We start from the raw sequence: 18111 nt of genomic DNA on the forward strand, positions 1-18111 counted from the left end.
ACCACGGCGACCCAGGTGACAGAGGAAGGTGTGCAGAAGAGAGTAAACAGAGAGCAGGAAGCCGACGACTGAGATTCCCATCATGCCGCCCTGCGCCCGGCTCTGACCCCGGTTCAGCTGGGATCAGGACTTCCTGTGTGGTTCCCCCGAGGTTCTGCTGTGGCTCCGCCCCCTCGCCCAACGCCATGACCTACCTGGTCCACACCGCCCACGCCCAGCTGGCCGCCCTGTGGATGAGCTGCGTGGGCTGGACGCTCACCGCCGTGGCGCTGGGGCTCATCCAGTGGCGCGTGTGGCTGGTGGCGGACAGCGAGGCGGTGAGCTCGGGCGTGGCCTGGGTGGGCGTGTGGCGGGCGTGCTTCAACAGCCACGCCTCCGTCACGCCCGGGTATAGGGTCATGCACTGCAGGTAGGGATGTCACGACAATTACTTGTTTTCATAATTAATCGCGGTATTAAACGCCACAATTAATTGATCGCCATTTTCAAAAAAAAGATTGTATGTATGAACTGTGTTGGCAGATGTTGCGCCAAAGTAAAGGTAAATGCACAGATACTGGTCCATTTACCTAACGTAGCATTGAATTGGTAGGAGTTTAAATGCTAGAGTGTCATTTGTAATAAAAAAAAAAATATTAAAATTAACTTAAAGGGATAGTTCAACATTTTGGCAAATTCATCTATTGCCATAATGCCTATAGTCATTGAGGTAGGTTCATTACCTTTAATTATCGGTGCATGTTGTTTTGAGATCCATGGGGCAGAGGCGCGAGCTGCTCAGCGAACACAATAAAGGTGAATGGTACTGGTCCCTTGTCCCTTTAAAACTCATCAGATACACAATCTAAAAACTCCAAAATAATCATGTGGACAAATTGTGACCTGCACATTCTTTATGGCAATAGGGCGAATTTGCCAAAATGTTGAACTATCCCTTTAAACATTTGGTATTGATGACACTTCCCCTGGCAGATTAATAATTGGTCATATTTTAATAGATATTTAAAATATTTTATAATTAGTAATGTATATTTTAACTATATTTGATTTTACACATTAATTGTGTTGTGAAATTAATTAATGCATAATAATCGTGATAATCGTAACACCGTGATTATTTCTCTGACAATAATCGCACCAAGAAAATCTGTAATGGTGACGTCCCTACCTGCAGGAGCATTGGGCTGACCGAGGCCTTCACGCCCCCGGAGCTGGCGGCCGGGCAGGTTCTCATGGTGCTGTCGGTGCTGGTGGGGCTCTGTGGGAACGCGGGCGGCGTCTACGCCCTGAGGAACGTCTACTTCGGCCTGGAGAAGAGCTCGCCCATCCGCTTGGCCTTCTCCGGCGCCGGCGCACTGTGCCTGGTGGCGGCCGCCATGGCGCTGGTCCCTCTGGTGTGGAACCTGAGCTCCGTGGTGACCAACCAGACCATCAGGTTCCCCCCGGACTTCAAGCTGCCGCCGGCACCCGACTCGCAGCGGGTGGGCAGCGGCATCGCGGTGGGGATGGTGGGCGCCGTGCTCATGATCCTCTCCGGGGTCGTTTTCTGTAGGTACAGGCTGCCGGCGGCGACGCCACGGCCCACAATGCACCTGGACAGGCCGTCAGTGGGGAAGGACAACGCAGCGTTCGAGTCTCAGGAACATCTGTGACCCGAAAACGCAGAGGTCACCGCCGGGTCACCTGGGGCCAACGCCGCCCTGCTGGACAGTGGAGGTACTGCAAGAGGACAGAACAGACTGAACCCACTGAGTTAAAGCAGAAGTAAGCAGAATGTTTGTGTTAATATAAGTCTTAAATAGTTCTATCTTCCGACAGCAATCACTTCTATAGAGTGTTTGGTCTGAAACACGGGTCTGTCAGTCACTCTGCTCTGCTGTAAGCCGAGGAGAAAACTTTCCTTGTATCCTACAGCCTTTATCCAATGAGGAGAGAGAACGGCATAAAGGGGCGGTCCTCTCTGTGTGTCCAGCCAAGGGATGCGCCTGAATGTGGTGAAATAGGGACGAGGGCGGGGACTGCTAACTCCATCAGCTGACAGGAAGTTAGCCAAAACAACTGGATCGCTTACTTCTGCTTTAAAGAAACATAAGTGTATAATTACATTGTTTCTTTATCACATATGATAAAGTAACACAATTAATGTTTTTAAAAGCTTTTAAATGAAATTATGTTTTTATAAAGATAGAGATGTAAAGCTATGGGCCTGTACCAGACCTAGAAAAGTAAAATAAAAGCAGAAAAAACAAATGGAAACAATACTGCCTTACAAAGGCAAAGTGCAGTATCTGCATTTTTTCCATTTTTTTTTTTTGACCAATCAAAAGTGTGGCATATTCTCTTCAATTTGGTAGAATTTGAGTTATTGGGCTTTTTATTTTGCTGTCCATCCAAAAAAGCACTGTGAAACCAAGGCAAAGTGCAGTATCTGCCATAAAACGGTCAAAATTGGTCAGAAAGACAAACTACAAAATACATTTAATTCAGTCCACCTTCTTATCAATTATAGACTTGGTAGTTATTCATAATTTGATGCTTAAACCTGACAATGAAAAACACAAAAAGCTGTTTTGGCATTTCTACAGATACTGCACTTTGCCTTCATAGGGCAGAATAGAGAAGAGACATTAATACACTGGGACGGGTTAGTCAATAAATACTTGATATTTATGACTTTATGAGGTTGTAAATGTGGCCGAATGACGACAGTGATGTTCATACATACGTAAATGTGATAAGTAAGTGTGTGAGTTAATACAACTGTGAATGAGGCTTTCATTTTGTCACCACGGCCTCTGTAGATCAGCAAACTGGTGTTTACACAGTGAAATTAAGCAGAATGAAGAAGTTTACAAATTAAATATAGAAATATAATTCTGCACAACTTCCACTGAGTGGAGGCTTCACTACGTGTTTGTTAATAGTTTTTACTTGTGCATAACTGTTGTCTGTTAATATTCAAACACATTTTGAGCAATCTGGATCTTCTAGGGTTTTTGAAATGCAATAATTTAAACATTCAAGAGGACAAAATACAGTGTAACCATTCAATAAATAAAGTGTCAAAGCACATCAAGTCTTTTCTTAAATATTTTATTCAAAAAAAGCAAAAAGCTCATCATCTCCAGAATTTCAAACCATCTGTGTCAACGTTCCTCTAATGGTGAACAACAGTCCCTTCTCTGCACTGAGATCAGCGTTATGGCTCAAATCACAGCCCTTCCTGCCCGGGGTGGTGGGATGGGGGGAGGGGGCGGAGTCTCGTTCACCTGACAACAGTCGCTCAGGTTGGGAATCACATCATCACCTGTGGGAGGAGACGGTCGACTGTTCTGAAGAGCAAAGCAACCAGACGTCTGTGTTTTGTTTGTCTTCTTTCAGGTGTTGAGCATCTCCATCATGCATCCATATTTGATTACACACACACACACTTGGAGGGAGTTTGGGGGCTGTGGACGATCTAAACCTTCTTGAGGAACTTCTTACAGAACAGATTTTTTTTTAAAGTTTCATCCCACAAACTGAAAGGAAAGCTTTAAAAACGAGCGGCCCAGTCCTCCCAGTCTGCCGGACTGGGACGAGACGGCCGGAAGAACATTTCCAGAACGGGTTTATATTTGAGAAGATAATCACAGAATGAAACCCTCAGATATAAATTAAAAAACGACACTGGAGATACATGTGGTATAATCATCCAAACACACTCTAATACTGAATACAACATATACAAGTAGAGCACAGTTATCATTTAGAAAAAGGCTTCAAATCTCAAATATCATCATTTCAGGTCAATTTTCATCTGATTACGGAGCAGTTCTTCAAACACACAGGCTGCAAAATGAAAACGACTTGGTTCCACGCAAAGAGATTTTCATGATGAGTGGTTCTGAGTTTACAGAGACTCTGAAGTCCAGCGATCCAAAACACAAACAGCAGTCGAACTCTGACGTCTTTCAAACTCTTTTTCTTATGTTTTCCTACACATCAAAGGAATAGTGCAACCAGGAAACATCTGACTCTTCGTCTCACTCTTTTCAAAAACTGTCAATCAAACAAGCGGCTGCAAACATGCCGATAACTTCAGCATTGTGTGGCGTTCAAATGTATTTAGAAATTGATGCTTAAATTCCACTTTTCTTGTTAATTGAGTAAATACTGAACTTTTTGGACCCTCAGTGCAACTTTTTATCTTCTAAATGCTGAAATTAAACAGGTGAAAACATTTTACTGTCACTTATGTTACTGAAAAAAATGTCTGCAGCCACTTTGACTCCTTAAGAGGAAGGCTGTGTGACACCTGGACGTATGTGAAGATGACAACGTTTTCCTTTTGTGTGAACTATTCCTTTAATGGAGCTTGTTCCTTGACAGAGTTATTCACTTCCACTGACAAACAAAGGACAGAAAACAAAAACCAGATGCTAGGTGGTTGAATGCTATTGCTCGGGGTCAACATCATGAGCGTCCCTGCAGACCCACTGTCCTTGTCCTCGTCCTTACCTCAGTCCATTCACCTTCACGCCCTCACACACATGGAAGCCCTGATAGAGTCGGTTTTGATCCAGATGGTTTGAAACTGAACAAAAAATACGTACATACATACAAAATAAAATATAAAATAAGAGAGAAAAAAAAAAAAGATTTAGAAATGCAGGAGGTTTAATCATTCCAAAGTCCGCCGGTCTGTTCTTGATAAACCTCGATGACGTCCTCGTCCTCCATCCCCAGCTTCACACACAGACACACAGCAGAGACAGGAAAGACATGTTTAGTTACAGAATAATTGTCCCCTTATGATTATAAACACGTTGGACGGAGACATTTAGGTTTTGAGGATGCTCGAGACAAGTTTACCTCTTTTGGAGTTTGGTTATCTGCGATTCTCTGTCCTTCAAACAGAAACCTTAGCGTGCTCGCTGGGACGCCCTGGAAGAAAAACACACCAACACACAGTGGTGAGGTCACAGGCTCTGGTGATGATGGAGCTCAACGAAAACAAAAAAGCATTTGTCTCTTACCTGTCTCTGACTGTACGACTCCTTCAGCTTTTTTAGATGTGTGGTCATTTTCACCTTAAAGTGGATTTCGCTGCTGTCCTGTGTTCACAAGCAGGAAGAACAATGAGAAGCAGCAGAAATGTGTAGAAACTCATGTAAAACACACTGTAAGAATCACATTGTCACATCCATCATGGTGCAAGCTACAACTGCTGCTGGTGCACCTTAATAAACAGGTAACTACAACCTACACGTGACTTTTACTACACATGTAAACAAAGCACCTACAGAGAAAAGACATGTATCATGAGTGCCATCTCTACACACCTGACCAATCACTTTTAATTTGATGTACTCTCCGTCCTTCTTGTCGCCGCCGTCTTGGCTGGATGGTTTTGTCTCCTGTGTATAAAATGCAGCATATAAACACAACACAGCACAGTTGTACACATATACACATGTAAACAGGCCTACAGGCTCCGTTCCTCTGACTTTATCAACACTGAGCATCGTGTATCGGTGTATTTCTGGTTTTAAATCACAAGTGGAGCTTCGTATTCACTCCATAACTTTGGAAATGAACTGAAACCGAAGGTAGCTGCTATGCTAAGCTAAGCAGCAAAATAAGCAGTGAAACCTGGGCCTGCAGCTACATGCGCTAACAGTTAGCATGTTAGATAACTACATACGGAGCAGCAGCCGCCGCAAAAACGATCCTTTGCCACTTTTATTGTTTCTGTCCTTTTTAAACATTCAAAGACTCGTTGGAGTTTATATCTCACCGTGTCTGACATGTTTTTTCCTCTGTTTGTGTTGTGAAAAATGCTCCGAGAACAGCGTTAGCGTTGTAGCCTCCAGTCGCTGCTTTCGCCTGATGTTGTCAGAACTCGACTTCGACCGGACGTGACGACACAAATCGAGCCTTTCAAAACAAGATACATATCCTTTGCACGAGACCGCATTTAGCGTTTCTGAAATAAAACAAAAAATGCAGCAATTATTGAATTAATATTCTCAGAATATAAAACATTTAATTATTTCAATAGTGGTATGACAGTATTATTTGCGTATCGTATATGTAGGCATACATTTTCGTCGGCAATTCGCTGGTTCGTGTTATTTGTATAAACCAAACGATTAAAAACATGTTATTAGATGGTCAACATGTCAGTATTTCAATGTGAATTAAATATTGCAAGTACGTCTGGCTAAATCATGAATAACTGGTCCAATAGCACACTATATATTCAGATGGCTATTATTAAAATATTGATCTGTTTTACTCATGCGTGTGCAAACGTTACAGACGTGATGTTTGGATACTTCCGTGTCAAATTTAATTTCTTCTGACATGAAAAGTTGTGTTTCTGTGTGACACCCCCCCACCTCAAACACGGCTGGTCGGCTGTGAAGCCCACCGACGTTAAAATAATACATTTCCGGTTAATAACTGTCAGCGTAAAAAATACAAACTGTGTATTTATGCTTTTCCTTGCTCGCGAAGAGACGTTACACTTTTATTTTGTCAGCGAAATCTATTCACTTCCGGTAGCGGTTGGCACACCGACCGTTAGCTTGACGCATCTGTTTGGGGGCAACAGCGGAGCTACCGTCAACCACTGTGTAAAGAAGAGCCACAAAATGACCGCTGTCCGTTGACTTAGCCCTCCCGTTGCCGCGCAGACCTGAGGATACTCTCTCGGGAGACCAAGCCGTCATCTTGTCATCTCTCTACCCGGGACTGGACGCCTTCCTCCGCCGGGCTCCGCTGACCACCACGGCCGTCGGCTTCGGGGCCTCTTCGTCGCGGCGGCCCAGCAGGACTCGAGTGAAGTTGAGAGCGGACTGCCAAAAACTTCTGCTTCCTCCGGCGGCTCGGCTCTCCGCGGGGGCCCGGGGCTCCTGTCACCGGCCCTGTGGATGAGGAAGTGAGACCCAATCTAACCAGCCCCTCCCCTTCCCCCCCACCCACCAGGTGAGCTGACCCCAGGTGAAGCGGTTCGGTTCGGACCTGACCTGTTTGCTGGTTGCTCTTTATGGCCGTGCAGTGCTGGAATTAGCATTAGCATTAGCTTAGCATTAGCTGGGAATTAGCGTTGGCGATAGCATTAGCTTAGCGTTAGCTTGTCAACTTCCCTGGCCCTGACAGCTAGTTAGTACACGGAACTCTTCGTTAGCTGCCGATAGCCGCTTAGCTTCCTCTTATCATCCCTTCATATATGATTGTGTTGTTGTGGTTTTATTTATTCATTACATGCCACATCTTTGATTGGTTGATTGATTGGTCAGTCATATTTTGTTTGTTTTTTTGGCCCCTTGCACGTAATGCCAAATGGGGCAAGCACTAGCAACAGTTGTTGTTGTTCATGTAGCTTCAGGTTTTGCTACTCAGCTAATTAATTTACAGATTATTATCAGGTAAAGGAGGCCATCAGACTAACTTTTTTTCCCACGAGGAGCACAGTGACGATCTAACTTAATTTTTTAGGAGCACAAGCAGAAAATGTAGGGGTGCAGACCATAAATCGACTTGCAAAACAAATATTCACATTGCCTTTTCATTCATGATCCTCACACACACATTGGCCTGACACCTGTAATGACAGATTTCAGAGTCTTCCATGTTTCACCAGTGTTAGATAAAAACAAATACAAAAAAACATGCATATGTAGATGCAAAATGTAACTGCAATGTCTCAGATTTTAGGGGCAAAATGTCCCAGTTTCGAGGCAGTCTGGAGCCCTGCAGTGACAGCTGTGTTGTTGTTGTTGGTATCAACTTTGCTGCGATCAGCTCAGCACAGTGATTTGTTAAAGGGGGCGGTGGTGGTAGTAAAGTGCTAAGCTAATGTTGATGTTGATGTTGCAGCCCACTCTGAGCAGCGTGATAGAGTAGTCAGGTTTTACGTCACTCACAGACTGGTGATCAATCGGTGAAGATCAGAGACTCTTGATCAGCAAAACCCAATCGGCTCCTGTCTGATCAGCAGAGGCCATCTTGACTTTAATATCCAGTCCAGTGCAGAGCCTCAGTCTGGGGGCTTCATCACGACCTCACACCAGTTACTGACACTTAGCTACAACATCATGACCACTGGTTGGACATGTGAAGTTCACATTGTGAACATATGGCTGCAAATAACAATTGAATCATCATCATCACTGAATGTGAGCTGTTGATGTATTACCATTTATTATATATCAATATATGTGCTACTGTACACCACTGCCTCAGTAAACTCAATTTTAGGAGCTGATCAATTAATAAGTAAGATAATAACACATTAATAACCAAATAATTCTAAATAATAAACACAGTGGAACAACACCAACTGCTTCATGCTTATTTGTGCACATTACTGCACCAATAATAATAATAATATTAATAATAATCTATTGATACAAAACAGTAACTGTAGTACATGATAACACTCTGAGTCTGCACCAATACTTTTATTATTGATACTGTTTCATTTGTTCCTTTTAATACAGGGTTAGGTTTTCTTCCTATTTTGTTTTTACTTTAAGTTCTGCTTTTACTTTTTCTTTTTTTTTTCAATCTCTGACATGATTGAAATCATCTGTCACATGACATGGTGCATGACTGGAATATACACAGTGTGTCAGTTTAATGGGATCTTATAATATAATCTAGTCTAAATATAATGTTGTTGCAGAGAGAAGTCAGTTGAGAAAGTTTGAATAGAGAAGTTCATCCAAGCTAATTACATGATGCAAAGATGATATTAAAAGCCATAAATTCAAAATGCACAGTTGTGTTTCTGTGCTCCGTACGTGTTGTGACAGTGACAGCGGTTGCAGACGATCTCACTTGGGTAGAAACGGGGATTTTTTTTGCAGACGTGTGTTCGCTGCAGCTTCAGGCTCTGACTCGTCTCCATCAGCTGCTCGTCAGGATTTACGTTTGTGCTTTTGCTGTTGCAGGAGAAAGGAATCCCTTTGATGGGAGAATCCTCTTTCCTGGCCTCCTGGGTCAATCGCCGTGCCACGATGATGGGTGTGTATGTGTATGTGTGTGTGTGTGTTTGGCAGAAAGCCAACTTTGTCTTTTGTTAAACCTACAACACAAGGAATGTTTTTTTCTGCCTGAACAATGTTTCTTTGACATCTTTACCTCACAGTAAACCTCTGTTATGTGCCACTCTAGCGCACGTTACTATAGTGACATTTAATTTATATGTAATTTATGTGTTTGCTGTTTTTTTATCAGCTTTTATCTTTTATAATGAATTAAATAAAGTAACACTCTTCTGCGCCTGGTCCCTCAGATGAGCAGGAGGCGCTGAACTCGATCATGCAGGACTTGGCCGAACTGCATCGCTCCAGCCGTCCTGCCATGTTCCTGTCGGACCTGGGCAAACCCAAAGCCTCCTCGCCCAAGAACCAGGTAACGGCTTCTTTATGACTTTTAATTTGAAGGAGACAGACAGGAAGTGTAGAGAGGACTCTGAACAAACCTTGTGTGTGACTCGTCCACAGAACGACGTCAGGGTGAAGTTCGAGTTCAAAGGGGAGAAGAGGTGAGGCTTCGACCAGGTCCACGGCTTCAGACACGTAGCTTCATCCTCCCACCTCTGACCTTCTCCTCCTCTTCTCCTCCTCTTCTTCTTCTCTTTCATTTCATCTCCTCAGGATCCTGCAGTTCCCTCGACCCGTCAAGCTGGACGACCTGAGGTCAAAAGCCAAAGTGGCTTTCGGTCAGACGATGGACCTTCACTACACCAACAACGAGGTGCGCAGCTTCACACAGTTTGAATGTTGCTGCTTTTGTTTTTAATATTAAAGTTGTTTTTTTTCCTTCTTCTTGGTGCAGTTGGTGATTCCTCTGACCACTCAGGACGACCTGGACAAGGCCGTGGAGCTGCTGGATCGCAGCGTTCACATGAAGAGCCTGAAGATCCTGCTGGTGCTGCAGATGTCGTCTCAGGTCGGCAGCTCCCTCCCTCACACATCTGGAGAGAGAAAAAAAGCTCCATGTTGTTTTTTAATCCTGTTCACAGCTGCTTTGTTTCCTCTGTGGGTGCAGAACTCCTCGTCCAGTATGGACCTGCTGCCGTCCCACGAGGAGCTGGACAACACGGGGTTCAGGGCGGCAGACAAGAAGAGCATGCTGGCGTTGATAGGTGAAGAAATCGGCTCTGGATCCATCAGGTCATTGTTGTTATTGGTCACCGATCAGCAGATATTGATGAGGATATTTATCCCTCTGAACCTTCAGGCTCCCACTCGACGGATCGCAGCTCTCCTCCTCCAGGATACATTCCCGATGCTCTGCAGCAGGTGGCGAGGAACGGCTCCTTCACCAGCATCAACAGCGAGGGGGAGTTCATCCCCGAGAGCATGGACCAGGTCCGTCTCTAGAAGAGCTCTGAGTTTGTTCTGATCAAATGTTTAATTAGAGTTTTGAAAGGCATCTTCAAACATTCAACAGCAGACGACACAAAAGATCAGTGAAATATAGGAAGCCTCTGGAAAGTACGACCATGAAGTAAATTAATATACATTCAACATCTACCACAAGAAATACATTCATACTTATATAGATATATACAGGCCTACATACAACCAAGTAGTTACAGTAAGAGATACAATGAAATGGACATATGAATGAAAAATAAATAAATAGAATTATATAAAATACAAGTAATAAGTAAATAAATCCGATAAAATCTTGAGAAAGCAAAGAGATAAAGTGCTACTGATGTTGAAAGGCGAGAGCTGAAAGTTGAGAGATGAGATGAGATGAGATAAGGAAATTAGGAAAGTGCATACAGCCATGACAGCAACAATTACAATAACAGACAATATAGTCTTGCATAGATGCAAATAAAGTCATAATATTGCGATAAAATAAGAACCATAACAGTCGGCATTACCAGTTCTAATTAAGACGTGAGAATAGACAAGAAGGTGTCAGCTTAACTTGTGTGCAAAATAAGAAAGTAAAAGAATAAATAGTAAAGTTTATAAAAAGGTTAAGGAGGAGATTAAAGATCCGAAGTGTTAATTGTTTATTTTTAATTTAAAAATAGAAAGACAATTATGAGCACAATAATAATATAATAATAATACAAAAATACAAAACTGAAGCTTCAGAGCTGAGGCGTCTGCAGCAGAGATGCGATCAGAGCTTTTTGTTAATCTGACTCTAAAGAGAAAATGTGTAAATGATGGAACCTGAGGTGTTTTCTATATTTCCAATGACCTAATAACGGATCAATATGACGATGAGCTCCTGTCACTCAGACCCTGTGTGTTGTTTTTTATTTTCTCCTTCAGATGTTGGATCCTCTGTCCATGAGCAGTCCGGAGAACTCGGCGTCTGGAAGCTGTCCGTCGTTAGACAGCCCGCTGGACAGGTGATCAATCAGCCGCCGATCAGAAATCAATATCGTTAGTGTGTAGATGAACCGATGGACACGTGAGCTGTGATGTTTGTGTGTTTTCATGCAGCGACTACCCGAAGTCCAGGATGCCCCGAGCTCAGAGTTACCCTGACAACCACCAGGACTTCCCAGGTGAGAGTGTGTCTGGTCGTCACGGCCGTTTGATCTCCTTCTTCTGTCGTTGTGGCTCTTCATCATCATCATCCTCTTCCTCCTCTTCCTCTGCAGAGTACGACATCCCAGTGTTTGAGAAGTCGGGGAAAGGAGGGACGTATCCACGGCGATACGGCATCCCCTTCGGTCTCCAGGACTACAGCGACGGTGGGCGGAGTCTTCAGCTGCTGGAGATAAACTGAGCTATGGGATGAAGATTAACTCCTCATTAACACTTGTTCTTCCTCCTCCTCCTCCTCCTCCTCCTCCTCCTCCTCCTCCTCCTCCTCCTCCTCAGGGAGGAAGACCTTCCCTCGTGCTCGGCGGACCCAGGTCCACGGTTTCCGTTCTCCCGTCAGCTTCAGTCCGACTGAACAGTCTCCCAGCACCAGCAGCGGCAGCAGCGTCTTCACCCCCGACCTGGAGGAGGCTCCCGGTCCGGCCCGCCGGCCGCGGCGAGGCAGCGACATCGAACCCAACCCCAACCCGACCACGGCCCCCACCCTGTCGGTCATGGACATCAGCCCGCCGAGCCGCTGTGAGAACACACACACACACACACACCAGGGTTCCCACGCGTCCTTGAAAATCTGGAAAACCTGGAAAATGGTTGACCAATTTTCCAGTCATGGAAAATTAGAGAAAAAGTCAAATGTCCTGGAAAAGCTTGAGTTGTCCTGAAAAATGATTTATTGCATCATGACATCAGCTACCAGAGCTCTATTTGACTTTTTCAGACCCTGCTAAGGATTTTGTGTCCAAAAAAAAAAACATGTTTGTGCTGTTCTATGATAAATTTGTCATAATTTCTTAGCATTTAAGAGATTATTTCATAAATTAGAGCCATAGACGGCACATCTTTAAATCAGATTTCTGGGAGAGAGAATGAGAGAGAGAAATAAACACAGAAACAAACTGATTAAATGTACAAAATATGGTACCATTGATGAAAAGAACACTTGTCCAAAGCATGAATGGGACAGGGGATGAATCAGTGTACGGCGTAAAAACTAATGTCTGTCAGACAGCTGAAAATGTCCTGGAAAACGAGTGGGAACCCTGTCACACACACACACACACACACACACACCTCCTCCTTCTTGGTCCAGCTCCTGTGTTTGACGTGGCTGTCGTCTCCTCCAGCTCCTCGCGCTCCCACAAACTGGCGGCTGGGGAAGCTGCTGGGTCAGGGAGCGTTCGGACGCGTCTTTCTCTGCTACGACGCCGACACCGGGCGGGAACTGGCCGTCAAACAGGTCCAGTTTGACCCGGAGAGTCCGGAGACCAGCAAGGTGAGGAGGGTCCAGCACTGTGTGTCTTTTATTGTGTCGGGGAACAACAGAGACCAAGGTGTGTGTGTGTGTGTGTGTGTGTGTTGTGTTTAGGAGGTGAGTGCGTTGGAGTGTGAAATCCAGCTTCTGAAGAACTTGTGCCACGAGCGGATCGTCCAGTACTACGGCTGCCTGAGAGACACCATGGAGAGGACGCTGTCTATCTTCATGGAGTACATGCCCGGGGTGAGGCCACCGGATCAGACCGGATCAGACCGGATCAGACTTGTCACGATACCAGAATTTCAGTAATCGATACTTATTCGATATCACGAAGAGACGTCTGGTATTTCCTTCTCTTTCTCTCCTCAGGGCTCCATCAAGGACCAGCTCAAGTCGTACGGAGCGCTGACGGAAAACGTGACGCGGCGCTACACCCGGCAGATCCTGGAGGGCGTGTCCTACCTGCACAGCAACATGATCGTCCACCGGGACATCAAAGGTGAGACGGACCGTTTTGACGTACTTTGGAATTGAGACGCACTTACTTACTCAAAATAGTTAGTTCAAGTGTGGAAGTATTGGAATAAAGATATATGTGTTTTAAAGGGATAGTTCCCTATATCATAATCCCTATATTCATAGCAGTAGGTTCGTTACCTTTAATTGTCGGTGCAAGCTATTTTTAGAACGGCGGAGCAGAGCCGTGAGCTGCTCAGAGCTACGCCACGGAGGCTCGTGGGATTTCTTGGTTTCCCTCATCAAACTCATCAAATACACAATCCAACAACTCCACAACGCTCTGGTGGACAAGTTGTGACCTGCACATTCACCACGCTATGAGATAATAACACAACGTTACCAGACAGAGTTGTTTTAGAGGGAAATACAGAGACTGTTTGATGAAAAACTGTTGCTGAAGGCAACGCGCATCAGCAGTTTTGCATGAATTTCCCTCTAAAACAACTCTGTCTGGTAACGTTCTGTTATTATCTCATAGCGTGGTGAATGTGCAAAAATAGCTTGCACCGACAATTCAAGGTAACAAACCTACTGCTATGACTATAGGGATTATGGCAATGGGCCAATTTGCCAAAATGTTGAACTATCTCTTTAATTATGTAAGTATTGGAATTGAGACACAGTGAGAAACTCAAATAAAACCTTAACGCTGTCTCCGTCTCCGTCCAGGAGCCAACATCCTCCGAGACTCGGTGGGCAACGTGAAGCTGGGAGACTTCGGGGCGAGTCGGCGGCTGCAGACCATCTGTCTGTCGGGAACAGGCATCAAGTCGGTGACCGGCACGCCCTACTGGATGAGCCCGGAGGTGATCAGCGGCGAGGGCTACGGCAGGAAGGCCGACATCTGGTGAGAGACGATAAGCCTGTGAATATTCTCATTTGTCCAGGTCATAGTTTTCTCAAGGAAATTTAAATCGAACGCAACTGGACGTTTCACCTCTCATCCAAGAGGCTTCATCAGTTCATGTAGCATCTGACCAGACTAGGACTGCTAGAATGTCATTTGTAATAAAAAAAAAGATTAAAAATTAACTTAAACATTTGGTATTGATGACACTTCCCCTGGCGGATTAATAATTGGTCATATTTTAATAGATATTTAAAATATTTAATGTATATTTTAACTATATTTCATTTTACACATTAATAGTGTTGTGAAATTAATTAATGCATAAATATAATCGTGATAATCGTAACACCGTGATTATTTCTCTGACAATAATCGTACTAAGAAAATCTGTAATGGTGACATCACTAGTCTCCACACCAGATAGTTGGAGCAGTCCCAGCCTGGTCAGATGTGAACATGAACTGATGAAGCCTCTTGGACGAGAGGTGAAACGTCTTCCTAGACAAATAACTAAGTCCAGTTGCGTTCGATTTCCTGGAGATAACTGGTGAGAGACGTTTGCTTCCTGTCCGGAGGTGAGTCACTGACCGTCCTCGTCCCCCGTCCTCATGGCGTCCTGTCCTGTCCCTCCCTCTGCCCGCAGGAGCGTGGGCTGCACCGTGGTGGAGATGCTGACCCAGCGCCCCCCCTGGGCCGAGTTCGAGGCCATGGCCGCCATCTTCAAGATCGCCACGCAGCCCACCAACCCGGTGCTGCCGGCCCACGTGTCCGACCACTGCCGAGAGTTCCTCAAACGCATCTTCGTAGAGACGAAGCAGCGGCCGTCAGCCGACGAGCTGCTGAGGCACATCTTTGTACATTAACCCCCCCCTCCCCCCTCCCTCCACCTGGACCTCCACACGGCCTTAACCTGACGGGGGGTCGCTGCCTCTGGCCCCGCCCCCTCCACCCTGAACCCACAGCGGGGGGGTGAGGAGGGGGAGGGGGAGTGGGGCTCCTCCTGTCTCTGTTTGTATGAGGACATGAACTTTATTTTATTTTTCTCCGCAAGTTGCACCTTAATTTGTCAGCTCCTCTTCCTCCCTCCTCCTCCTCCTCCTCCTCCTCCTCCTTTTCCTTTTTTTTATGTTTGTACGTACGGTTCCTCCTCTTCAAACGTCTCGGAGTGGGACAGCGTCGGCGTCTCCCCTCCCTCCCCCTCCCTCCCTCCCCCATCTCGCTGACCCGACCCCAGAATGTAGTTTCCTGCCAAAACCCGGAGCGACGCTGAGGACCTGGGCCCGCTGCTATAGAAACAGTCTCCACTCTGGTTCTGCTCTCAGATCAGATTCTTTCTGCCTCTGCTTTTACTGTCTGTAACCCCCCCCCTCCCCCCTCTTTCTCCCCTCCCTCCCCCATCTTGTGCCTTTTCTGTTTTTAAACGCAGTGAGTTTCTTGAGAATCGTCCGTCGCTGTCGTTCGTTCGTTTCTTTCTTTCTTTTTTTTTATTTTTTCCTCCTGGACAAACTGCCTTCGCACCGTTTAGCCCGAATCCAGCTGATCCCAGTTCAGCCCGTTAACGTCCGTTTCTGCCTTTTCCTGCATCACACGCTCCTCCCACCTCAGCTCCGTTCACCTGCCGACGAAACCCACCTCAGACTTTTATTTTGAAAAGAAAAGTGTCCCATCTGCATCTGCTTCACAGGATCCAGATGTTGCGCACGACACGTCTCTCCTCTGATTGGTCAGACTCAGGTAATCGCTGCAGCTGACACCTGAAGAAAAAGTTTCCAGTTTAGAGACAAAAGAAGACGGAAAGTAAAGTTCGGCTGCATCAAACTGTTTATTTAAATGAGGAATATCAACCTGAGGAGGAGAGTGGGTGGAGCTGAGGAGCTGACAGCTGATTGGTCAGAGCTCTGGCTGTATGACGCTGTCGCATCGTGGTGCGTTCATGTCTTCGTTCGTGTTGCACTCCCACAGGACACAAACACACTCCGGCTCCGTTAGTTTTAGTCGTTCTGTTCGCTCGCTCCTCTTCTATGCACCAGTCACAGTCGGCTCAACGCGCCTCCACCTCAACTCAGAAATCAGACTTCTCTTTAATCGTCTCTTTGAGGTTGAAGTGAGAGTTGTGTTTAAACAGATTGATGAGAGGACGAGTCTGTGAGCAGAGCTGCTGATTCTGCTGTTTCTGCTTCTCAACGGTGCGTTCAATGACGTTTAAATGGAGCTGCATGTTCCCATCGGCCCTGAACTTCTTCTTTTTTTATGTGGTGCTGACATGATTTTGTTGCCGGTATGAAATTGTAGTGCAGCAGGTTTCCAGCGCTGTGTTTGGTACTGATCAGAGAGATGATCGATTACGGTACAGATGATGTTGTTGTTGTTGTTCCCTGCAGTGTCCACTGGGTGTCAGTGAAGAGCCAGGTTCTAATGACAGCGCCGCAGTTCTCATTTTCCCTCGAAGGCACTTAAACGCATCAGAGACAGATGCGCCTGTCGACAGGTCGTGGAGAGAGACGAACTCCTCCCTCGTTTCTCGTTATGCATTTTCACAACGGTACAAGCTGGAGGAACAGAGGAACAGTGGAACAGTGTGGTACAGACGGAGAATCAGCACTGGCAAACCTTGACGCGCACTAACGACCATTATGCACTATCGATTATTCACTGATGCTTTTTTTCCACGGTTCCTCGGCGGCTGTCGCTCCTGCAGCTCGGTTCGGTTCAGCGACTTTTCTTTGCACATTTTAAAGACTATTCTTTATTTTTACACAAGTGTGTGTGTGTGTGTGTGTGTGTGTGTGTGTGTGTGTGTGTGTGTGGATGGATGGATGGTTCAGTTAGCGATGACCTGTACATGAATGTAACGTCTCATTTCTACCGTCAGATGGCCTCGTTCACCACAGTGGATTAACTCTACCAGTATTTGCCACCTGCAAACGCCAAGATACACCTGTAGTTCTCTTTAGTGTCTAAAGCCACTGCTGCCACTCCTGTGTGTGTGTGTGTGTGTGTGTGTGTGTGTGTGTGTGTGTGTGTGTGTGTGTGTGTGTGTGTGTGTGATTTGTATGTGTGTGCGAGAATTTGTAAACGTGCATTTACTGCAATTTGTGCTCATTGGACACTGTGCCCAAAATGCCTTGAGCATTCTGACTGTAGGGGGTGAGAACATTAAAATAATAATGAAAATGAAATTTAAAAAAAGAAAAAGAAAAAAAAGATCATGTACAAATGTATAAAATGAAAATGTACCCTTTTTTAAAAAGAAAAGTACACTTATATCCCACATGTTTGGTCTCTGTGTATTGTAAAAGAAGCCATGTTTATAATTCTAATTGGTTTGTGACCAATACGCCTGTTTATATCAGATCTGTATATCAGTGGTACGCATAATTTTTTAATATATATTTTTTATTTTACCTTTTTTTTTAAATGGGAGATTGTATGGTTGCATGGTTGAGTCCTGAGAGACGCAGCGGTGCCGTTGAATAGTTGCTGTTTTTTGGCAAAATCCTGGAGTATTGCCGCAGCTCTGTGTTCATAATTACAACAATTATGACTATGATGAAAACAATAAAAGATATTTATTTCACATCGAAGTCTGTCCTGGTGATTCATGAGAAGATACGTTTTAATGTAGTTGATGTGAGGCAGGAAGTGAGGGAATTCAAGATGTTTTAGTTTAGTTGTTTGAGCAAATATAGTATTATTCATTATTTCATTCATTCATTTATACAGTCTGATCCACACTAATGCACTGAAACGCTGTTTGCCAACCGCCATGAAACTGAAAGAAGAAGAAGAAGATTTTTATTTATCTTTTTTTATTGCAAAGTGCAAAATACAATACAAATATTAAAATGCAATTACAAAAGTTGTTGCTTTCAGAACTGAGCGTAGCATTTCTTACCTTCAAAAAGAATAGG

The 18111-nt window shown here is 44.9% G+C and overlaps 3 protein-coding genes across 3 annotated transcripts; 2 read left to right on the forward strand and 1 right to left on the reverse strand.

The window, feature by feature from the left end:
• Positions 1-1739, forward strand: LOC146990566 (claudin-34-like). The gene is made up of 2 exons (XM_085803087.1): positions 1-409; positions 1175-1739. Exons 1-2 carry the CDS (start codon positions 186-188, stop codon positions 1650-1652), a joined length of 702 nt encoding a protein of 233 aa, XP_085659213.1. The 5' UTR covers positions 1-185; the 3' UTR covers positions 1653-1739.
• Positions 1740-3077: 1338 nt separating this feature from the next.
• On the reverse strand, positions 3078-5855 carry sumo1 (small ubiquitin like modifier 1). The gene is made up of 5 exons (XM_085795335.1): positions 5780-5855; positions 5325-5399; positions 5019-5096; positions 4855-4926; positions 3078-4728 (listed from the first exon to the last, which is right to left on the reverse strand). The coding sequence occupies exons 1-5, from the start codon at positions 5789-5791 to the stop codon at positions 4660-4662; spliced, it is 306 nt and encodes a 101-aa protein (XP_085651461.1). The 5' UTR covers positions 5792-5855; the 3' UTR covers positions 3078-4659.
• A 701-nt stretch (positions 5856-6556) lies between these two features.
• map3k2 (mitogen-activated protein kinase kinase kinase 2) lies at positions 6557-17777 on the forward strand. Its single transcript, XM_085795323.1, has 17 exons — positions 6557-6972; positions 8943-9015; positions 9287-9405; positions 9498-9538; positions 9651-9750; positions 9832-9945; positions 10045-10141; positions 10237-10367; positions 11298-11377; positions 11472-11536; positions 11633-11725; positions 11856-12095; positions 12701-12849; positions 12943-13074; positions 13201-13330; positions 14020-14197; positions 14844-17777. The coding sequence occupies exons 2-17, from the start codon at positions 8961-8963 to the stop codon at positions 15061-15063; spliced, it is 1944 nt and encodes a 647-aa protein (XP_085651449.1). The 5' UTR covers positions 6557-6972; positions 8943-8960; the 3' UTR covers positions 15064-17777.
• Positions 17778-18111: the final 334 nt, after the last annotated feature.

Source organism: Trachurus japonicus, chromosome 2 (genome assembly GCF_045865225.1).
Source record: "Trachurus japonicus isolate A0001 chromosome 2, Traja_1.0".
Classification (NCBI taxonomy): Eukaryota; Metazoa; Chordata; class Actinopteri; order Carangiformes; family Carangidae; genus Trachurus; species Trachurus japonicus.

Excerpts from the sequence above, each read along its gene's own strand:
- map3k2 (XM_085795323.1), top strand. The coding sequence starts at position 8,961 with ATGGGAGAATCCTCTTTCCTGGCCTCCTGGGTCAATCGCCGTGCCACG. Across the intron at positions 12,096-12,700 it reads CATCAGCCCGCCGAGCCGCT|CTCCTCGCGCTCCCACAAAC; the intron begins GTGAGAACACAC and ends CGTCTCCTCCAG. Across the intron at positions 13,075-13,200 it reads TCATGGAGTACATGCCCGGG|GGCTCCATCAAGGACCAGCT; the intron begins GTGAGGCCACCG and ends TTCTCTCCTCAG.
- sumo1 (XM_085795335.1), bottom strand. Across the intron at positions 4,927-5,018 it reads AGTCGTACAGTCAGAGACAG|GGCGTCCCAGCGAGCACGCT; the intron begins GTAAGAGACAAA and ends TTTTTCTTCCAG. Across the intron at positions 4,729-4,854 it reads ATAACCAAACTCCAAAAGAG|CTGGGGATGGAGGACGAGGA; the intron begins GTAAACTTGTCT and ends CTGTGTGTGAAG.
- LOC146990566 (XM_085803087.1), top strand. The coding sequence starts at position 186 with ATGACCTACCTGGTCCACACCGCCCACGCCCAGCTGGCCGCCCTGTGG. Across the intron at positions 410-1,174 it reads TATAGGGTCATGCACTGCAG|GAGCATTGGGCTGACCGAGG; the intron begins GTAGGGATGTCA and ends CCCTACCTGCAG.